General features: G+C 48.9%; 1 protein-coding gene across 1 annotated transcript in view; it reads left to right on the top strand.

Moving 5' to 3' along the window:
* vps13d (vacuolar protein sorting 13 homolog D) overlaps positions 1 to 20,953 on the top strand; it is a 64,038-nt gene extending 43,085 nt beyond the window's left edge. Inside the window, 26 exon segments of the mRNA XM_069139272.1 lie at positions 806 to 956; positions 1,526 to 1,742; positions 1,823 to 2,073; positions 3,343 to 3,534; positions 3,852 to 3,978; positions 4,075 to 4,217; positions 4,611 to 4,741; positions 5,214 to 5,389; positions 5,565 to 5,688; positions 5,934 to 6,169; positions 6,253 to 6,355; positions 7,905 to 8,062; positions 8,144 to 8,252; positions 8,339 to 8,509; positions 8,613 to 8,708; positions 8,805 to 8,954; positions 9,390 to 9,539; positions 9,699 to 9,795; positions 10,201 to 10,349; positions 10,500 to 10,634; positions 12,749 to 12,916; positions 15,947 to 16,079; positions 17,795 to 17,990; positions 19,620 to 19,751; positions 19,837 to 20,077; positions 20,236 to 20,953. Coding sequence (XP_068995373.1) covers positions 806 to 956; positions 1,526 to 1,742; positions 1,823 to 2,073; positions 3,343 to 3,534; positions 3,852 to 3,978; positions 4,075 to 4,217; positions 4,611 to 4,741; positions 5,214 to 5,389; positions 5,565 to 5,688; positions 5,934 to 6,169; positions 6,253 to 6,355; positions 7,905 to 8,062; positions 8,144 to 8,252; positions 8,339 to 8,509; positions 8,613 to 8,708; positions 8,805 to 8,954; positions 9,390 to 9,539; positions 9,699 to 9,795; positions 10,201 to 10,349; positions 10,500 to 10,634; positions 12,749 to 12,916; positions 15,947 to 16,079; positions 17,795 to 17,990; positions 19,620 to 19,751; positions 19,837 to 20,077; positions 20,236 to 20,367 — 4,068 coding nt within the window. The 3' untranslated portion in view covers positions 20,368 to 20,953.
* The last annotated feature ends 704 nt before the right edge of the window (positions 20,954 to 21,657 follow it).

The following is a 21,657-nucleotide window of genomic DNA, read 5'->3' as shown; positions in this document are numbered from 1 at the left end:
CAGTGATGGTGAATCACTGCATCACCAGGACACCACTGACTGTTCAACTTCACTGATGATGCAATAAATAAATAAATAAATCCCTAATCCACACAGACTGTTTATAAAACTATATAAAACACAAACGGTTTACAAAAGAGTTCGTAGCTTCAGGTCTGTAAAATGGTTCCGATGCAGAAGTGTCTTCAGCTGCAATACCAGCGAGTGCCACTAGAGGTCGGCTCCAAAAAGCCTCCGGCTCCATTGACTCCCATTCAACTTCTCTCATCAAATCCAAAGTGAATAAAATGTGTCCATCAGTTATCTCGGTGTTGTTAGCTAAAGTCACTCCTTCTTATTAGTTTTCTGGAGGTCCATCTGAAAATAATCCCTCATTCATCAGAAAAGAAGATTCAAGAAGACCTGTTTTTGGGGGCGTGTCTGTTTGATTGACAGGCCTGTGGTGCAGTCAGGTTACAGCTATTGGTGGGCAGGACGTAGTATCCTCAGGTTTCCAATCAGATCGGTCAGATCCACCGCTGGCTCCTCCCCCAGCTCGTCCAAATATGGTCACTTCCTGCTCCAAACCGCTCCGAACTAACAAAGATGGTGACGGACAGAATCTGAACTGGAGGATTCATAACGTTCACAAACCAACGATGACATCACTGATGGATGATGACATCACTGATAGATGATGGTTGGATCCGCCCCGTGGTTCAGATCCTGTTGGTTCTTGTTTGACTGTGCTGCTTCCTCCTCCAGGTTTCATAAAATATGTTTTTCATTAATAACCTAATAACCGTGTTGTGTTTGTGTCCTTCAGTTCTCTGCGCTGCCTCCGGTCCGGGTGGTGTTCTCCATCACCATGGAGGGCAGCGCCAGGAAGGTGATCACGGTCCGCTCCGCCCTCATGGTGAAGAACCGGCTGGATGTTCCCATGGAGGTCCGACTGGACAGCCCCTCGGCCCCCGACAGTAAGACGTTGCTCTGTGTTCTGTTTTAGACATGTGAACGCCACGTCATACATGTTCACTTCATTTCTCTTCATTATTGTATGTTATATATTTGACCTTAAGTCTTTATTTTAATGTCTTTTGTTTGACTGAATTTAATCTAATTTAGTTTATAACATTATCTTAATATAATATTTGTATTTTTTAAATTGGAAAAAGAATACCTGTATAGAATTATATGAAATTGTATTATCATCCAAATTTATATAATTTATGAATGTATTTAAATGTCCTTCAAATGTTTCTATTATATTTTGTCTATCCACTATTACCCTGTCTGGTCTAAGGGTATTTAATTTGAATTTATATGTATTTGTCTTATTTGATGACATGTAGTTATCATATTATATCTTTTTTTATTAGACTTTTTGTTTTTATTGAAGATGGTCACGTGACCTTGTGTTGTTTGATGACGTAGTTATCATATTTCATGTTGTATATTCTGCTTCATGTTATTTTTTATTATTTGAGACGGTCAGATGTGACCTTGTGTATTTTGGATGAAACCATCTGCGTCTCTGTGCCAACAGAACCGGTGGTGCTGCCTCCCATCCTGCCGGGCCGGGCCCTGGCCGTCCCACTCCACCTGACGTCGTGGCGGCTGCAGGCCCGGCCCAAAGGTCTGGGCCTGTTCTTCTGTAAGGTTCCGATCCACTGGACCAGCGTGGAGCGGCCCGGAGCCATCAGCAGCAGCAAGAGGGAGTGTCAGTCGGCCGACTTTGACGACAGCGTCAAGCGTAACTTCAGGTAGGTTCAGCCAATCGGACGTCGTGTTTTATGTCCTCAGTACATCTGGTAATACTCACCTGGTTCCTCTTCACCTCCAGGTTCTGTGTGGTCATCAAGAAGGAGAACTACCCGGACCAGCAGCCCGCCAAGAGGCAGGTTTCTGGCAGTGCAAAGCAGATCTACCGTCAGCCGGGACACACGGTGTACTTGCTGCCCACCATGGTGCTGGCCAACCTGCTGCCCTGTGACCTCAGCTTCTACATCAAGGGGACCTCCATCAGAGGTGCGCTGAAGCCGGGGAAGGAAGCTGTGCTGCACGCCGCCGACACCTCGCAGAACATGGAGCTGGGTCAGTCACCGGCCGCGTTCGGTTCTGGAAATGTGCCTTGTTGTCAGTAAACATGTTCCTGGTATTAACGGTGTCCCTGGTTCTCCTGGTATTAACGGTGTCCCTGGTTCTCCTGGTATTAACAGTGTCCCCTCCCCCGCAACATCTTCCAGTTCCTCCTGGAGGTTACTGAGGTGTTCCCAGACCAGCTGGGAGATAGAATCCCTTCACGTGTTCTGGTCTCCTGCCAGTAGGAGGCGCCCTGGAAGATTCTGATCAGATGCTGAACCTCCTCAGCTGACTCCTTTCAACATGAAGGAGTAGCGTCTCCACTCTGAGATCCCTCCTGATGTCAGAGCTTCTGATCCAATCTGATCTGAGCCCTACGGAGGAAACTCATTTCAACCGCTTGTAGCCGAGACCTCGTTCTTCCGGTGACGACCCAGAACCACCGGTGATGACCGGTGAATGGAAAGCTTCTCCTTCCGGCTCAGCTCATCTTCACTCACGCGGTCCGGTACAGTGCCTGTTTTACCGACGATGTCCGAGTCAGCAGTCCATCCAGACCCGAAAGGCCTCCTTCTTCAGCTTGACGGCTCCCCTCCCCCCCGGCGTCCACCACCAGGTTCTCGGGTTGCCGCCACAACTGGCACCGATGACCTTCTGACCACAACTCTTAGCGGCCGCGTCCACAATAGAGGCTTTGAACATTGTCCACTCGGACCCCATGGCCCCAACCTCCCTCGGGATGCGTGAGAAGCTCTTCTGCAGGTGAGAGTTGAAGACCTCCCGGACAGGTTCCTCAGCCAGACGTTCCCAGTTTACACTCACTACACGTTTGGGCTTGCCGGCCGCCGGCAATTGGCTCGCCCAGACTGCATTGCACCCGACCCCGAGGCTTGTCCCTGCGGGTGGTGGGTCAACACGGGGGCTGCTCCATGTTGCTCTTGCGGGCTGAGCCGGACCGGGCCTCATGAGCTAAAGCCTGACCACCAAACCTCCTGGTCTGGTTCCAGAAGGAATCCCCAGTTCTTCACTGGTATTAACTTTGTTCCTGGTTTTCCAGTTCTCCTGAATTGTGTCCCTGGTTCTCCTGATATTAATTGTGTCCCTGGTTCTCCTGATATTAACAGTCCCTGGTTCCCCTGATATCAATTGTGTCCCTGGTTCTCCTGATATTAATTGTGTCCCTGGTTCTCCTGATATTAACTGTGTCCCTGGTTCTCCTGATATTAACAGTCCCTGGTTCCCCTGATATTAATTGTGTCCCTGGTTCTCCTGGTCCCTCAGGAGTCCTCCTGGAGAGCTTCCCAGTGTGTAAAGAGCTGCTGATTCCTCCCGGCACTCAGAACTACGTAGTCCGCATGAGGCTGTACGACACCAACAAACGTCTCCTCTGTCTCACCATCCGCATCGTCCTCCGAGCTCAGGGAGCTCTGAAGATCCTCATCTCCGCCCCCTACTGGCTCATCAACAAGACCGGTAGACAAGACTGTCTCTGTCCCCCTCTCTAACCGTCTCTGTCCCCCTCTCTAACCTGTCTCCATCCCCCTCTCTAACCGTCTCTGTCCCCGTCTCCGTCCCCCTCTCTAACCTGTCTCCACCCCACTCTCTAACTGTCTCTGTACCCGTCTCTGTTCCTCTCTAACCGTCTCTGTCCCCGTCTCCGTCCCCCTCTCTAACCTGTCTCCACCCCACTCTCTAACTGTCTCTGTACCCGTCTCTGTTCCTCTCTAACCATCTCTGTCCCTGTCTCCGTCCCCCTCTCTAACCATCTCCGTCCCCGTCTCCGTCCTCAGGTCTGCCGCTGATCTTCCGTCAGGACAACGGGAAGTCAGATGCCGCAGGTCAGTTTGAGGAACACGAGTTGGCCCGGAGTCTCAGTCCGTTACTGTTCTGCTACACCGACAAGGAGCAGCCGGCCATGTGAGTGTGTCCTCTGTGTCCTCCACTGTTGTCCTGTCTCCTGTCCTGACGTCCTCTCAGCAGAGACCTTCATTGATTCTCCTGTCCTGGTTCCAGGTGTACGATGCGGATCGGTAAGGGGATCCATCCTGACGGAGTCCCCGGCTGGTGTCAAGGTTTCTCTCTGGACGGAGGCAGCGGAGTCCGAGCGGTGAAGGTGATCCAGCATGGGAACCGACCGGGCCTCATCTACAACATCGGTGAGAGGGGGGGCTCAGGTGGATCAGACCTGGTCCCGTCCAGGTCCCGGTACTGGTCCAGGTCCTGGTCCAGATCTAGATCCAGGTACAGGTCCTGCTCTCGGTTCAGGTCCAGGTGCTGGTCCTGGTACCGGTCCAGATCCAGGTCCAGATCCTGCTCTCGGTCCAGGTCCAGGTCCAGGTCCCAGTACCGGTCCAGGTCCTGGTTCAGGTTCAGGTCCCAGTACCGGTCCAGGTCCTGGTTCAGGTTCAGGTCCACTTTGAGGTGTTTTCAGTTGAACGTAAAGAGGAAGATAAATTAAATCAGCTGATCTGATGATGATGATGATGATGTTACCAGGTCACCTGACCTCCTGTCGCAGGCGCTCATTGTTCCCCGCTTTGTCCTCTCAGGTATCAGTGTGCGTAAAGGGAAAGGACGCTATAGGGACACTCACATCGTGACCTTTGCCCCCCGCTACCTGCTGGACAACCGCTCCACCCGCAAGCTGGCGTTCGCTCAGAGGGAGTTTGCCCGAGGAAAGGTGAGAAATAACCATTTAGGACACTGTGGAGGACACACTGTGGAGGACACACTCTGGTAGACACACTCTGAAGGACACACTCTGGTCAGGATCAGTCAGAGGTTAAAACAGATCACATCACAGATCAGTATGAAGAGTGGTTCTTTGTTTCTTGTCCACCCTCCCCACTTTCCTCCCCCTGTCCTTCCCTCTCCCCCCGTCCCCTCCTGTCCCCCTCTCTCCCTCCTCGTCCCCCCTGTACCCGTATTTCCCACCCTGTCCCCCTCCGTCCCCCTGAAGTTCCATCTGCAATGGTCCTGGTTAGAGGACATTCTGTCCATGTTGACTTTCTCTGTCTCTCAGTCGGTGATTCAGTAACACGGAGACACTTTAGTTTGAGAAGTTGTCCTCTAAGGCTCCGCCCCCTCCAGCAGTCAGTCATGAGTTCCTGTCTACCCCCCTGTCTCCCTCCCGTCTCCCCCACTGTCTCCAGGGGACGTCCAACCCTGAGGGGTACATCTCCACCCTGCCAGGCTCCAGTGTCGTCTTCCACTGGCCGAGGAACGACTACGACCAACTGCTGTGTGTCCGTCTCATGGACACGTCCAACTGCACCTGGTCGGGAGGCTTCGAGGTCAACAAGCCCAAATCCTTCCACGTCAACATGAGGTGCGGGACGGACACTGTCCACCACCTACACACACTGTCTGTCCCTCTGCTCCCTGTGCATCCTCCATGTATCCACAGCTGACCCGTCTCCGCACCGCGTCCTCTTTGTGTTTATTGGCTGTTGACAGTCCTGTGTTGTATTTGGGAGGTTCTGATTGGGCGTGTCTGTGGACAGGGACACTCTGGGGACATGTTTCTTCCTGAGGACGGAGATTGCCCTGAAGGGAGCCACCTATCAGATCACCTTCTCCGACACCGACCAGCTGCCTCCTCCGTTCCGCATCAACAACATCTCTGAGGTCAGAACAAGGACATGTGACCTGATCACTTCCTGATCTGCAGGTCAAGTCCCGCCCACTCCCACCCAACCCTCTGATGCAGTGCTGTTATTGGACAGAGAGGATGTTTTATCTGTCAGCTGTCTGATGGAGTGTAAACAAAAGATGAAGGAGGAGACATGAGGACAGAACCAGTAAAACAGAACCAGTAGAACAGAACCAGTAGAGCAGAGTGGTTCTGACAGCCTTTACTTTTGGGTCTCCAGGTTCCGCTCCAGTTCTGGCAGCACGGTGTTGCTGACATGCGGCTGCACACGGAGGTGAAGGCGAGCTCGGTTCTGGACTACGCCTGTGATGAGCCCACGCTGCCCCCCTACCTCACCCTCACCGTGAAGGGGGCGGGGTCATCCGAGGTCACCGCCGACATGAACTTCTTCAGAGAGTACAACAAGCTGTACTACGAGAACTTCATCTACATCGCAGCCACACACACCTTCTCCCTGTACGGACCCCGGCAGAACCAACAGCTTACACCAGAACCGGGTCAGAGGTCCGACGGTTAACAGAATCACTGTGTCTCTGCAGGAACGCTGGCAGGAGACCGGTCGGGAAGAAACAGGCGGTGAGCTGCGCTGAACTGGTTCTGGATGTGGACACCAAGACTCAGAGGGTCATCCTGAAGAAGAAGGTTCTGGTTCCATTCTGATACACTGAATATACACAATAATAAAACTCACTGCACACATTCATCTGAGTGCTACAAAGGCTGCTGCTGTAAAAAATTATAAATCATTCAGAGGGTAAAAAAATAATGTTTCATAGATCAGTTCAATAAAAATCTTTCAGAGCTGATTCACTGTAATACCACTCTGTCCACTAGAGGGCGGCAGATAGTCACCGTGCAGCAATCTTCTTGTTGCGTAACTGGGCTTCTGTGTGGTGTGTAACTGTGTGGTGTGTCTGTTGTGTTGCGTAACTGTGTTGTGTGTCTGTGTTGTGTAACTGTGTTGTGTGTCTGTGTTGTGTTGTGTAACTGTGTTGTGTAACTGTTGTGTGTCTGTGGTGTGATGTGTAACTGTTGTGTCTGTGTTGTGTTGTGTATCTTTTGTGTGTCTGTGTTGTGTAAGTGTGTGGTGTGTCTGTTGTGTTGTGTAACTGTTGTGGGTCTGTGGTGTGTTGTGTAACTGTGTGGTGTGTAACTGTTGTGTGTCTGTGGTGTGTTGTGTAACTGTGTGGTGTGTCTGTTGTGTGTCTGTGGTGTGTTGTGTAACTGTTGTGTGTCTGTTGTGTTGTGTGTCTGTGTTGTGTGGTGTGTCTGTGTTGTGTTGTGTAACTGTGTGGTGTGTCTGTTGTGTTGTGTAACTGTTGTGTTGTGTGTGTGTGTGTGTGTGTGTGGTGTGTCTGTGGTGTGTTGTGTAACTGTGTTGTGTGTCTGTGTTGTGTAACTGTGTTGTGTTGTGTAACTGTGTTGTGTGTCTGTGGTGTGATGTGTAACTGTTGTGTGTCTGTGGTGTTGTGTAACTGTGTTGTGTGTCTGTGGTGTGATGTGTAACTGTTGTGTCTGTGTTGTGTTGTGTATCTTTTGTGTGTCTGTGTTGTGTAAGTGTGTGGTGTGTCTGTTGTGTTGTGTAACTGTTGTGGGTCTGTGTTGTGTGTCTGTTGTGTTGTGTAACTGTTGTGTGTCTGTGGTGTGTTGTGTAACTGTGTGGTGTGTCTGTTGTGTGTCTGTGGTGTGTTGTGTAACTGTTGTGTGTCTGTTGTGTTGTGTGTCTGTGTTGTGTGGTGTGTCTGTGTTGTGTTGTGTAACTGTGTGGTGTGTCTGTTGTGTTGTGTAACTGTTGTGTTGTGTGTGTGTGTGTGTGTGTGTGGTGTGTCTGTGGTGTGTTGTGTAACTGTGTTGTGTGTCTGTGTTGTGTAACTGTGTTGTGTTGTGTAACTGTGTTGTGTGTCTGTGGTGTGATGTGTAACTGTTGTGTGTCTGTGGTGTTTTGTGTAACTGTTGTGTGTCTGTGGTGTGTTGTGTAACTGTGTTGTGTGTCTGTGGTGTTTTGTGTAACTGTTGTGTGTCTGTGGTGTGTTGTGTAACTGTGTTGTGTGTCTGTGGTGTTTTGTGTAACTGTTGTGTGTCTGTGGTGTGTTGTGTAACTGTGTGGTGTGTTGTGTAACTGTGTTGTGTGTCTGGTGTGTTGTGTAACTGTGTTGTGTAACTGTGTGTTGTGTGTCTGTGGTGTGTGTAGGAGCCAGGGAAGCGCTCCCAGCTGTGGAGGATGACCGGGTCCGGTATGCTCTGTCACGAAGGCTCGTCTCCACCTCAGAACAAGCCGGCTCAGCCCCGCCCCCTGGACTCGTCCCTGGTTCTGGACATCGCGGGTCTGGCAGCTGTCAGTGACAACAGGTGTGTAGCGGACCGGGTCTGACAGGTGTCTTTGTGGTGGACCGGGTCTAACAGGTGTCTCTGTTCCCGTCTGTCCTCCAGCTTTGAGCCTCTGATGCTGAGGAGACCCGACTCGCGCCGCAGCACCACCCAGACGTGGTACTTCAGCAGCGGCATGCTGACCTGCGGTCTCCCCCGGCTGGTGGTTCAGGTACCAGAACCAGTCTCATTTCTGGGAACTCTGAGTCCTGGATGTGCCAGACCGTCCTGAGTCTTCATTCTCCTGTCCGTCTGCAGGTGAAGGGCGGTGTCTCGGGCCTGTATGATGGAGCAGAGGTGGTCCTGGGTCCAGATTCTGGACTGATGGAGCCCGGACCAGAGCAGCAGTTCATCAACCAGAAGATGAGACCTGGTTCTGGAGTCCTGTCGGTCCAGGTGCTGCCAGACGGACCCACACGAGTCCTGCAGGTGAGACAAAGACACCTGACAAGGACAGTAGAGACATGTTGAACATGACGTGTCCCCGATGTGTCCTCTCTGTGACATCTCTCTGTCTTGTCCCTGTTTCCAGATCAGTGACTTCAACCAGAGGAGGACGGTTCGCAGCACAGAGACGGACCGCAGCAAAGAGGACGTGAAGAAGACGGACGCTGAGCAGGAGCTGGAGGTAAATGGAGCCGTCTGTCTCACATTCATGGGGACATTCTGTAGAGTCCAGTAAAATGTTTCTGTCCTCTCATGTCCTCTGTGTGTCCCTGTCCAGGTGCTGGTGAACCTGGAGGAGGGTCTGGGTGTGTCTCTGGTCAATAAGTGTCCTGAGGAGCTCGTCTTCACCACCTTGTCTGGCATCGATGTCCACTTCACCCACACGGCTGCTAACCAGGTGTTGGAGCTCAGCATCCAAAACATCCAGGTGAGCAGGTGATGGTGGGACATGATGGGACATGAAGGGACAGTCCAGGTGATGGTGGGACATGAAGGGACAGTCCAAGTGACGGTGGGACATGAAGGGATATAATGGGACATGAAGGGACAGTCCAGGTGATGGTGGGACATCAAGGGACAGTCCAGGTGATGGTGGGACATGAAGGGACAGTCCAAGTGACAGTGGGACATGAAGGGACAGTCCAGGTGATGGTGGGACATGAAGGGACAGTCCAGGTGATGATGGGACATGAAGGGACAGTCCAGGTGATGATGGGACATGAAGGGACACTGCAGGTGATGATGGGACATGAAGGGCCAGTCCAGGTGATGGTGGGACATGAAGGGGCAGTCCAGGTGATGGTGATCTCAGTCCTCCTGTCTGTCCTCTGTGTCCCCTCACTGTGTCCTGTTGTGGTTTCAGGTGGACAACCAGCTGCTGGGGACCACCCAGCCCGTGGTGCTCTGTGTGACTCCGCCCTCCAGTGACAGCAGTGTTAGTGACAGTGGCCCCGCCCTCCAGGTGAACTCAGTCAAAGTTCCCAGCAGCCTCATGCTCACCGACCTGTTCAAGGTGAGTGATGATGATGATGATGATGATAAAGATGATGATGGTAATAATTATTTTATTGAAGATGATGATGGTAATTATAATAATGATGATGATGATTCTATTTATGAAGATGATGATGATAATAATTATAATATTGATGAAGATGATGATGTGTTCCAGCACCTCATGGTAACAGCTCAGCGCTTCACCGTCATCATTGAGGAGAAGCTGCTGCTGAAGCTGCTCAGCTTCTTCGGATACGGACAGACGGAAGCTGGTGTGTGTGACATCACTGTTAATGTGTGTGTGTGTGTGTGTGTGTGTGTGGTTCTACGAGCAGACTAAATATTAAATGTTAAATATTAAATATGACGTGTTAAATATTAAATGTCGAATATTAAATATGACATGTTAAATATTAAATGTTGAATATTAAATATGCCATGTTAAATATTGAATATTAAATATGACGTTAAATATTAAATGTCAAATATTAAATATGACATGTTAAATATTGAATGTCGAATATTAAATATGACATGTTAAATATTAAATGTTGAATATTAAATATGCCATGTTAAATATTGAATATTAAATATGACGTTAAATATTAAATGTCGAATATTAAGTATGACTTGTTAAATGTTGAATATTAAATATGACGTGTGTGTGTGTGACTCAGAGCTGGAGAAGCTGGATGAGAGTGTCCATGAGCGCCCCCCTGAGGCCGGAGGACCTCCTAAACGTTACTACTTTGAGAACCTGAAGATCAGCCTGCCACAGGTCAAACTCAGCGTCTTCACCTCCCACAAGCTGCCTCCTGATCTCAAGGTAAACTAACTCAGCCTGCAGGGGGCGCCACACCTCACCTCACACACAGGTAGACAGGATCACAAATTGTGTGTGTGTGATGAGTCAGGACGGTGTTACAGCTTCCTGTCCCCACATGATGTCTTTGTCCCCTCCTGTCCGTCTCCTCAGGCTCTGAAAGGGACGCTGGGTTTCCCTCTGGTTCGCTTTGAGGACGCCGTCATCAACATGTACCCGTTCACCCGCGTCCATCCCTACGAGAGCCAGGACATCATCCTCAACGACGTCCTCAAGCACTTCAGAGAGGTACGGCCGTCCGTCTGTCCACAGGGACGTCCGTGCCGTCAAGGACTACATGTCCTGTTAAAGTGTGACACTGGAGGAAGGAACATGAGTGAACGACCTCACTCATATCTTCTGTTAAACAGCTGCAGGTTAATAGAACTTAAAAAAACATGGTGCTCCTGTACCTCCTTCCTCCTTCTGTAGACTTCCTCCCTCCTCCTGTAGACTTCCTCCTTCCTCCTGTAGACTTCCTCCCCCTCCTGTAGACCTCCTCCCTCCTCCTGTAGACCTCCTCCCCCCTCCTTTAGACTTCCTCCCTCCTCCTGTAGACTTCTTCCCCCCTCCTGTAGACTTCCTCCCTCCTCCTGTAGACCTCCTCCCCCCTCCTGTAGACCTCCTCCCCCCTCCTGTAGACCTTCTCCCTCCTCCTGTAGACCTCCTCCCTCCTCCTGTAGACTTCCTCCCCCCTCCTGTAGACCTCCTCCCTCCTCCTGTAGACCTCTTCCTGTAGACTTCCTCCCCCCTCCTGTAGTCCTCCTCCCCCCTCCTGTAGACTTCCTCCCTCCTCCTGTAGATTTCCTCCCCCCTCCTGTAGACCTACTCCCCACTCCTGTAGACCTCCCTCCTCCTGTAGACTTCCTCCCCCCTCCTGTAGACCTCCTCCCTCCTCCTGTAGACCTCCTCCGTCCTCCTGTAGACCTCCTTCCTCCTCCTGCAGATCTCCTCCCCCCTCCTGAATACCTCCTCCCCCTCCTGTAGACTTCCCCCTCCTCCTGTAGACTTCCTCCCCCCTCCTGTAGACCTCCTCCTGTAGACTTCCTTCCCCCTCCTGTAGACTTCCTCCCCCCTCCTGTAGACTTCCTCCCCCCTCCTGGAGACCTCCTCCCTCCTCCTGTATACTTCCTCCCCCTCCTGTAGACCTCCTCCTGTATACCTCCTCCTTCCTCCTGTAGACTTCCTCCCCCCTCCTGTAGACCTCCTCCCCCATCTTGTAGACCTCCTCCCTCCTCCTGTAGACTTCCTCCCCCCTCCTGTAGACCTCCTCCTGTAAACCTCCTCCCCCCTCCTGTAGACTTCCTCCCTCCTCCTGTAGACCTCCTCCCCCTCCTGTAGACCTCCTCCTGTAGACTTCCTCCCCCCTCCTGTAGACCTCCTCCTTCCTCCTGTAGACTTCCTCCCCCCTCCTGTAGACTTCCTCCCTCCTCCTGTAGATTTCCTCCCTCCTCCTGAAGACTTCCTTCCCCCTCCTGTAGACCTCCTCCTTCCTCCTGTAGACTTCCTCCCCCCTCCTGCAGACCTCCTCCCCCGTCTTGTAGACCTCATCCCTCCTCCTGTAGACTTCCTCCCCCTCCTGTAGACTTCCTCCCTCCTCCTGTTGATTTCCTCCCCCCTCCTGTAGACCTCCTCCGTCCTCCTGTAGGCCTCCTCCCCCGTCTTGTAGACCTCATCCCTCCTCCTGTAGACTTCCTCCCCCTCCTGTAGACTTCCTCCCTCCTCCTGTAGATTTCCTCCCTTCTCCTGTAGACCTCCTCCTCATTGGTCCATCTCCTCATTGGCCCATCTCCTCATTTGTCCATCTCTTCATTGGTCCATCTCCTCACTGGTCCATCTCCTCATTGGTCCATCTCCTCATTGGCCCATCTCCTCATTTGTCCATCTCCTCATTGGTCCATCTCCTCATTGGCCCATCTCCTCATTTGTCCATCTCCTCATTGGTCCATCTCCTCATTGGTCCATCTCCTCATTGGCCCATCTCCTCATTTGTCCATCTCCTCATTGGCCCATCTCCTCATTTGTCCATCTCCTCATTGGTCCATCTCCTCATTGGCCCACTGTCTTCACACAGGCTCAGCTGACTGAAGTTTGTGCCTGTAAGTGTGGATGAGCTGCAGCAGCCAGTGCTGTCTGCATTTGGGAAGTTGGTGTAACAAGGTTAAACAGCTGCTACTCATATCTACTCACTGGTAATGAGTCATGTGGGCGGAGTCAGAGTGCTCTGATTTAAATCAAATACCCACAGTATTGTTCACTCTGTAAATGTTTCATTAGCGAAGATCAATAATCTCCAGCAGCTGATGTCTCACCGAGAGCTAGGTCATGTGACCAGTCTGCTGCTTCCTGTTTCCTGTTTCCAGGAGCTCATGAGCCAGGCGGCTCAGATCCTGGGCTCTGTGGACTTCCTGGGGAACCCTATGGGCCTCCTGAATGACGTCACAGAGGGCGTGTCCGAGCTCATCAAGTACGGCAACGTGGGCGGGCTCATACGCAACGTGACCCACGGGGTGTCCAACTCTGCTGCCAAGGTACGCTGTGTGTGTGTGTGTGTGTGTGTGTGTGTGTGTGTGTGTGTGTGTGTGTGTGTGTGTGTGTGTGTGTGTGTGCGCTCACTTGTTGTGTATACTGTGTAGTTTTCCTCTGATGCATTGTGCTCACACTGCTGTCACAGATTGTGTTTATATCTGCTGTTTTACATTGTGTTAAATAGTATAGGTGTTCCTGTTAGTGTCCATTTGTGTAAAGTGTTAACATTGCCTAACATTGTGTAACGTGCTAACGTTGTGTTAACGTTGTGTAACATTGTGTAACGTTGTGTAACGTTGTTTAACGTGTTAACATTGCTCAACGTTGTGTAACGTGTTAACGTTCTGTAACGTTGTATAACGTTGTGTAATGTTGTGTAATGTATAATGTTGTGTAACCTTGTGTAAAGTATTAACGTTGTGTTAGCGGTAACGTTGTGTTAACGTATTGTTAAATTTGTGTTAACGTTGTGTTAACGTTGTGTAACGTGTAACGTGTAACGTTGTTTAACGTTAACATTGCTTAACGTTGTGAAACGTGTTAGCGTTCTGTAACGTTGTGTTAACGTTGTATAACGTTGTGTAATGTTGTGTAACGTGTTAACGTTGTGTAACGTGTAACGTTGTGTAACGTTGTTTAACGTGTTAACATTGCTTAACGTGAAACGTGTTAACGTTCTGTAACGTTGTGTTAACGTTGTATAACGTTGTGCAATGTTGTGTAACGTTGTGTAACGTGTAACGTTGTGTAACGTGTTAATGTTGTGTAATGTGTTAACGTTGTGTAACGTTGTTACGTTTTACGTTGTGTAATGTTGTGTAACGTTGTGTAACGTGTTAACGTTGTGTAATGTGTTAACGTTGTGTAACGTTGTGTAACGTGTTAACGTTGTGTAATGTGTAACGTGTTAACGTTGTGTAACGTGTTAACGTTGTGTAACGTTGTGTAACGTTGTGTAACGTTGTGTTAACGTTGTGTAACGTTGTGTAACGTGAAACGTTGTGTAACGTTGTGTAACGTGTTAACATTGTGTAACGTGTTAACGTTGTATAACGTGTAATGTTGTGTAACGTTGTGTAACGTGTTAACGTTGTGTAACGTGTTAACGTTGTGTAACGTGTTAACGTTGTGTAACGTGTAACGTGTTAACGTTGTGTAACGTGTTAACGTTGTGTAACGTTGTGTAACGTTGTGTAATGTGTTAACGTTGTGTAACGTTGTGTTAACGTTGTGTTAACGTATTGTTAAATTTGTGTTAACGTTGTGTTAACGTTCTGTTAACATTGTGTAACGTTGTTAACGTTGTGTAACGTTGTGTTAACGTTGTGTAACGTTGTGTAACGTGAAACGTTGTGTAACGTTGTTAACGTTGTGTAACGTGTTAATGTTGTGTAACGTTGTGTAACGTGAAACGTTGTGTAACGTTGTGTAACGTGTTAACGTTGTGTAACGTGTTAACGTTGTATAACGTGTAATGTTGTGTAACGTGTAACGTGTTAACGTTGTGTAACGTGTTAACGTTGTGTAACGTGTAACGTGTTAACGTTGTGTAACGTGTTAACGTTGTGTAACGTTGTGTAACGTGTTAATGTTGTGTAACGTTGTGTAACGTGTTAACGTTGTGTAACGTGTTAACGTTGTGTAACGTTGTGTTACGTTTTACGTTGTGTAACGTTTAACGTTGTGTAATGTTGTGTAACGTGTTAACGTTGTGTAACGTGTTAACGTTGTGTAACGTTGTGTAACGTTGTGTAACATGTTAACGTTGTGTAATGTGTAACATGTTAACGTTGTGTAACGTTGTGTAATGTGTAACATGTTAACGTTGTGTAACGTTGTGTAATGTTGTGTAACGTGTTAACGTGTAACGTTGTGTAACGTTGTGTAACGTGTTAACGTTGTGTAACGTTGTGTAACGTTGTGTAACGTGTTAACGTTGTGTAACGTGTAACGTTGTGTAATGTGTTCACGTTGTGTAACGTTGTATAACGTTGTGTAATGTGTTAACGTTGTGTACCGTGTTAACGTTGTGTAACGTTGTGTAACGTGTAACGTTGTGTAACGTGTAATGTGTTAACGTTGTGTAACGTGTTAACGTTGTGTAACGTTGTGTAACGTGTTAACGTTGTGTAACGTTGTGTAACGTTGTGTAATGTGTTAACGTTGTGTAACGTGTTAACGTTGTGTAACGTTGTGTAACGTTGTGTAACGTGTTAACGTTGTGGAACGTTGTGGAACGTTGTGTAATGTGTTAACGTTGTGTAACGTGTTAACGTGTTAACGTTGTGTAACGTGTTAACGTTGTGTAACGTTGTGTAACGTGTTAACGTTGTGTAACGTGTAACGTTGTGTAATGTGTTCACGTTGTGTAACGTTGTGTAACGTTGTGTAATGTGTTAACGTTGTGTAACGTGTTAACATTGTGTAACGTGTAACGTTGTGTAACGTTGTGTAATGTGTTAACGTTGTGTAACGTGTTAACGTTGTGTAACGTTGTGTAATGTGTTAACGTTGTGTAATGTGTTAACGTTGTGTAACGTTGTGTAATGTGTTAACGTTGTGTAACGTGTTAACGTTGTGTAACGTGTTAACGTTGTGTAACGTTGTGTAACGTTGTGTAATGTGTTAACGTTGTGTAACGTGTTAACGTTGTGTAACGTTGTGTAACGTGTTAACGTTGTGTAACGTTGTGTAACGTGTTAACGTTGTGTAACGTTGTGTAATGTGTTAACGTTGTGTAACGTGTTAACGTTGTGTAACGTTGTGTAATGTGTTAACGTTGTGTAACGTGTTAACGTTGTGTAACGTTGTGTAACGTGTTAACGTTGTGTAACGTTGTGTAATGTGTTAACGTTGTGTAACGTGTTAACGTTGTGTAACGTTGTGTAACGTTGTGTAACGTTGTGTAACGTGTTAACGTTGTGTAACGTTGTGTAATGTGTTAACGTTGTGTAACGTTGTGTAATGTGTTAACGTTGTGTAACGTGTTAACATTGTGTAACGTTGTGTAACGTTGTGCGCTCCTCCGTCAGTTTGCAGGCACTCTGTCGGACGGTTTGGGGAAGACAATGGACAACCGTCACCAGAGTGAGAGAGAATACATCCGTTACCACGGCGCCACCAGCGGGGAACATCTGGTGGCTGGGATCCACGGACTAGCTCATGGTACCACACAGACACACTTCACTTCCTGTCTGCACTCCTAACACCTCCACTTCCTGTCTACACTCCTAACATCTCCACTTCCTCTCCGCACTCCTAACACTTTAACTTCCTGTCTGCCCTCCTTCACTTCCTGTGTACACTCCTAACACCTTCACCTCCTGTCTGCAGTCCTAACACCTTCACTTCCTGTCTGCACTCCTAACACCTTCACTTCCTGTCTACACTCCTAACACATCCACCTCCTGTCTGCAGTCCTAACACCTCCACTTCCTGTCTGCACTCCTAACATCTCCACTTCCTCTCCGCACTCCTAACACTTTAACTTCCTGTCTGCCCTCCTTCACTTCCTGTCTACACTCCTAACACCTTCACTTCCTGTCTGCACTCCTAACACCTTCACTTCCTGTCTACACTCCTAACACCTTCACTTCCTGTCTGCACTCCTAACACCTTCACTTCCTGTCTACACTCCTAACACCTTCACTTCCTGTCTACACTCCTAAGACCTTCACTTCCTGTCTACACTCCTAACACCTTCACTTCCTGTCTGCACTCCTAACACCTTCACTTCCTGTCTACACTCCTAACATCTTCACTTCCTGCCTACACTCCTAACACCTTCACTTCCTGTCTGCACTCCTAACACCTTCACTTCCTGTCTACACTCCTAACACCTTCACTTCCTGTCTGCACTCCTAACACCTTCACTTCCTGTCTGCACTCCTAACACCTTCACTTCCTGTCTACACTCCTAAGACCTTCACTTCCTGTCTACACTCCTAACACCTTCACTTCCTGTCTACACTCCTAACACCTTCACTTCCTGCCTACACTCCTAACACCTTCACTTCCTGTCTACACTCCTAAGACCTTCACTTCCTGTCTGCACTCCTAACACCTTCACTTCCTGTCTACACTCCTAACACCTTCACTTCCTGCCTACACTCCTAAGACCTTCACTTCCTGTCTACACTCCTAACACCTTCACTTCCTGCCTACACTCCTAACACCTTCACTTCCTGTCTACACTCCTAAGACCTTCACTTCCTGTCTACACTCCTAACACCTTCACTTCCTGTCTACACTCCTAACACCTTCACTTCCTGCCTACACTCCTAACACCTTCACTTCCTGTCTACACTCCTAAGACCTTCACTTCCTGTCTGCACTCCTAACACCTTCACTTCCTGTCTGCACTCCTAACACCTTCACTTCCTGTCTACACTCCTAACACCTTCACTTCCTGTCTACACTCCTAACACCTTCACTTCCTGCCTACACTCCTAACACCTTCACTTCCTGTCTACACTCCTAACACCTTCACTTCCTGTCTGCACTCCTAACACCTTCACTTCCTGTCTACACTCCTAACACCTTCACTTCCTGTCTACACTCCTAACACCTTCACTTCCTGCCTACACTCCTAACACCTTCACTTCCTATGTCTGCAGGATCTCTGCCAACATGATTAGTTTTATATCACATGTTCGGTGTGACCTAAAGTGTTTATGTAATAAAATGAAACTATATGTTTAGCTCCGCCCCCTCTGGTCAGGCTGATTTAATGGACATGAGCAGCCATCAGTCGGTATAGATTAAAGTGCAGTCCATGATCATCCATCCCATAATCCTCTACTGTGACAGCTCCCAACTGGATTAACCTTTGGTCGGTGGATTACCGGACACCTCACTGACCCCCCTTCTTCCCTCCTCAGGTATCATCGGAGGCATGACGAGCATCATCACCTCCACGGTGGAGGGGGTGAAGACCGAGGGCGGAGTCAGCGGCTTCTTCTCAGGCCTCGGGAAAGGGCTGGTCGGCACGGTAACCAAACCGGTGGCCGGAGCTCTGGACTTCGCCTCGGAGACAGCCCAGACGGTCCGGGACATGGCGAGTCTTAGTAACCACAGGTGGGCTCCATCTAGCGTGACCTGCTATATATATATATATATATATAGATATATACATATCTATATATATATAGATATACACACATATATATGTGTATATATCTATATATAACCTATATACTGTATATATATATATATATATATATATATATATATATATATAAATACACTGCTGCAAAAAATAAAGGGACCACTTAAACAACTCAATGTAACTCCAATCAATCCCACTTCTGTGAAATCAAGCTGTCCAGTTCGGATCAACACTGATTGAGGATCAGTTTCACCTGCTGTTGTACAAATGGAACAAACAGGTGGAAATGAGGCAATTATCAAGACAGGAGGACATACCGGGAGACGGGCCGGTCCACCAGGAGACGTGGAGGGGGCCGTAGGAGGACAACAACCCGGCAGCGGGACCGCTATCTGCTCCTTTGTGCAAGGAGGAGCAGGAGGAGCGCTGCCAGAGCCCTACAAAATGACCTCCAGCAGGCCACTAATGTGCATGTTTCTGCTCAAACTGTCAGAAACAGACTCCATGAGGGCGGTACGAGGACCCGACGTCCACAAGTGGGGTCTGTGCTCACAGCCCAACACCGTGCGGGGCGACCGGACTTTACCGGAGAACACCGAGATCGGCAGCTTCTCCGTCGGCGCCCTGTGGTCTTCACGGATGAGAGCAGGTTCCCACTGAGCACATGTGACAGACGTGACGGAGTCTGGAGACGCCGTGGAGAACGTTCTGCTGCCTGCAACGTCCTCCAGCGGGACCGGGTCGGCGGCGGGTCGGCGACGGTCTGGGGAGGCGTTTCTTCAGAGGGCAGCGCAGCCCTCCGTGTGCTAGCCAGAGGTACCCTGACTGCCATCAGGTCCCAGGATGAGATCCTCAGACCCGTTGAAGACCATCTGCTGGTGCAGCGGGTCCTGGGTTCTTCTGATGCAGGACAATGCTCGGCCTCATGTGGCTGGAGTGTGTCAGCAGTTCCTGCACGATGAAGGCGTCGATGCTACGGACCGGCCCGCCCGTCCCCCAGACCTGAATCCAATCCAGCACATCCGGGACATCGCGTCTCGTTCCGTCCTCCGACGCCACGTCCACCGCAGACTGTCCGGGAGTGGACCGATGCTTTGATCCGGGTCTGGGAGGAGATCCCTCAGGAGAACATCCGTGGTCTCATCAGGAGCATGCCCAGGCGTTGTAGGGAGTGATACAGGCACGTGGAGGACACACACACTACTGGGACTCATTTGGACTTGTCTTCAGGAATCTCCACAGAAGTTGGATCAGCCTGTGATCTGATTTTTCCACTTTTATTTGGAGTATGATTCTGAATCCAGACCTCCATGGATAATGATTCTGATTTCCATTGATCATTCTGATGTTATTTTGTTCTCAACACATTCCACTATGTAATGAATCAAGATTTTAAATGGAATATTTCATTCATTGAGATCTAGGATGTGTTGTTTAAGTGCTCCCTTTATTTTTTGGAGCAGTGTGAGTGTATATATATATATATATATATATATACATGTATATGTGTGACAGTGTTGGTGACATGATGTGTGTGTGTGTGTGTGTGTGTGTGTGTGTGTGTGTGTGTGTGTGTGTGTGTGTGTGTGTGTGTCCAGGCTCAGTGTGCAGCGGGTCAGGAAGCCTCGTTGCTGTAAGGGTCCTCAGGGTTTGCTACCTCGGTATTCGTCCACGCAGGCTGATGGTCAGGAGCAGCTGTTCCACCTCACCGACAACATCCACTCTGAGTTGTGAGTGTCTCTCAGTTCATTGTGTGTCCTGGTTACCTGGTTACCTGCAGCTCTATCACTCTCAGGGCTGACTGTCTGTTTCCAGCTTCATCGCCGTGGAGACCATCGACAGCTACTGCGTCCTCATCTCCTCCAAAGTGGTCTACTTCCTGAAGCCGGGAGACTACGTGGACCGAGAGGCCATCTTCCTGGAGGTCAAGTACGATGACCTCTACCACTGTCTGGTCTCTAAGGATCATGGGAAAGTGTATGTGCAGCTCACCAAGAAGGCTGAGAACACCAGCAGCGGTTTGGCCATCCCTGGCCCCTCCCACCAGAAACCCATGGTGAGTTTTCATTGGTTTACAGGAACTTACTCTGGTATCTCTGGTGTCCCTGATCTCTCTGGTGTCCCTGATCTCTCTGGTGTCCCTGATGTATCTGATGTCTCTGGTGTCTGGTGTCCATGATGTCCATGATGTCTCTGATGTCCCCCTGTCCTCAGGTCCATGTGAAGACGGAGATTCTGGCCATAAAGATCTCTCAGGAGATCAACTACGCTAAGAGTCTTTACTACGAGCAGCAGCTGATGCTTCCTGTCAGCGAGAACGAGGACTGTCTCCTGCTGGAGTCCTGATCCATCTCCACGGAGACGCTCTGACGTGTCTACACACACACGGCCTGATGTTTGAAGAAGCACATACATGTCCAACAGATGCAAGGCGATGAGACTGTAGTGGAGAGACTAGGTCACGACTTCTGAGGTCACGTGACCTCATGTGACTCTAACTCCTCTGTATGTTTGTGAATAGACAGAATGTAAATAGAGCTACAGACCAATAGATCAGTGTACATAATGTATGAATTATTAATGAGGAGATGATGTGGAAAAACTGCCTTTAATGTTTATTTTGTGGAGCAGAGACGATCGGAGGGGAGGACACACTCACACACTACACACACACACACACACACACACACACACACACACAGACGGCACTGATAATCAAATATTCGATGTCTGTTTTTAAAGAACTTGTTCTTTGGAACCAGAGTTCTCCTCCCAGAGGAGTCAACACCTCCCTCTGACCTCTGCAGTGTTTTGGTGTCAGAGAGTGTGAGTTGTGAGTTGTGTGTGAGTGAAGTGCAGCAGAGTGACGATTCCTCCTGTCAGATAAATATTGTTCACATGGAAACTGCTTCTAATAAATCATCAGACTTCAGCTCTCACTGTGTCGACCTCTTCTTTACCTGAACAGGTGTGTTCTGTGGTTGCTGTTCTGCAAAGCCATGTTTCACTTTAGCAGCTCCACCTGCCGTCAGGAACAGATCAGGGTTCAGATTCCGCAGCTGATCATTTCTCTGAAAAAAATAGTGACCAACCAGGATATCCTGGAAGCAGCTGACTGAGAATGGAACACTGTCACTAAAACAGGAACACTGTCATCAACACAGGAACACTGTCACTAAAACAGGGACACTGTCATCAACACAGGAACACTGTCACCAACACAGGAACACTGTCACTAAAACAGGGACACTGTCATCAACACAGGAACACTGTCACTAAAACAGGGACACTGTCATCAACACAGGAACACTGTCATCAACACAGGAACACTGTCACTAAAACAGGGACACTGTCATCAACACAGGAACACTGTCACTAAAACAGGGACACTGTCATCAACACAGGAACACTGTCATCAACACAGGAACACTGTCACTAAAACAGGGACACTGTCATCAACACAGGAACACTGTCACTAAAACAGGGACACTGTCACCAAAACGGGAACACTGTCATCAACACAGGAACCCTGTCACCAACACAGGAACACTGTCACTAAAACAGGGACACTGTCATCAACACAGGAACACTGTCACTAAAACAGGAACACTGTCATCAACACAGGAACACTGTCAT

This window comes from Embiotoca jacksoni, unplaced genomic scaffold (genome assembly GCF_022577435.1).
Source record: "Embiotoca jacksoni isolate LCO1_2020_lvr unplaced genomic scaffold, fEmbJac1.0.p SCAF_80, whole genome shotgun sequence".
Taxonomy (NCBI): domain Eukaryota; kingdom Metazoa; phylum Chordata; class Actinopteri; family Embiotocidae; genus Embiotoca; species Embiotoca jacksoni.
This window is presented reverse-complemented; position numbering and strand designations above follow the sequence as displayed.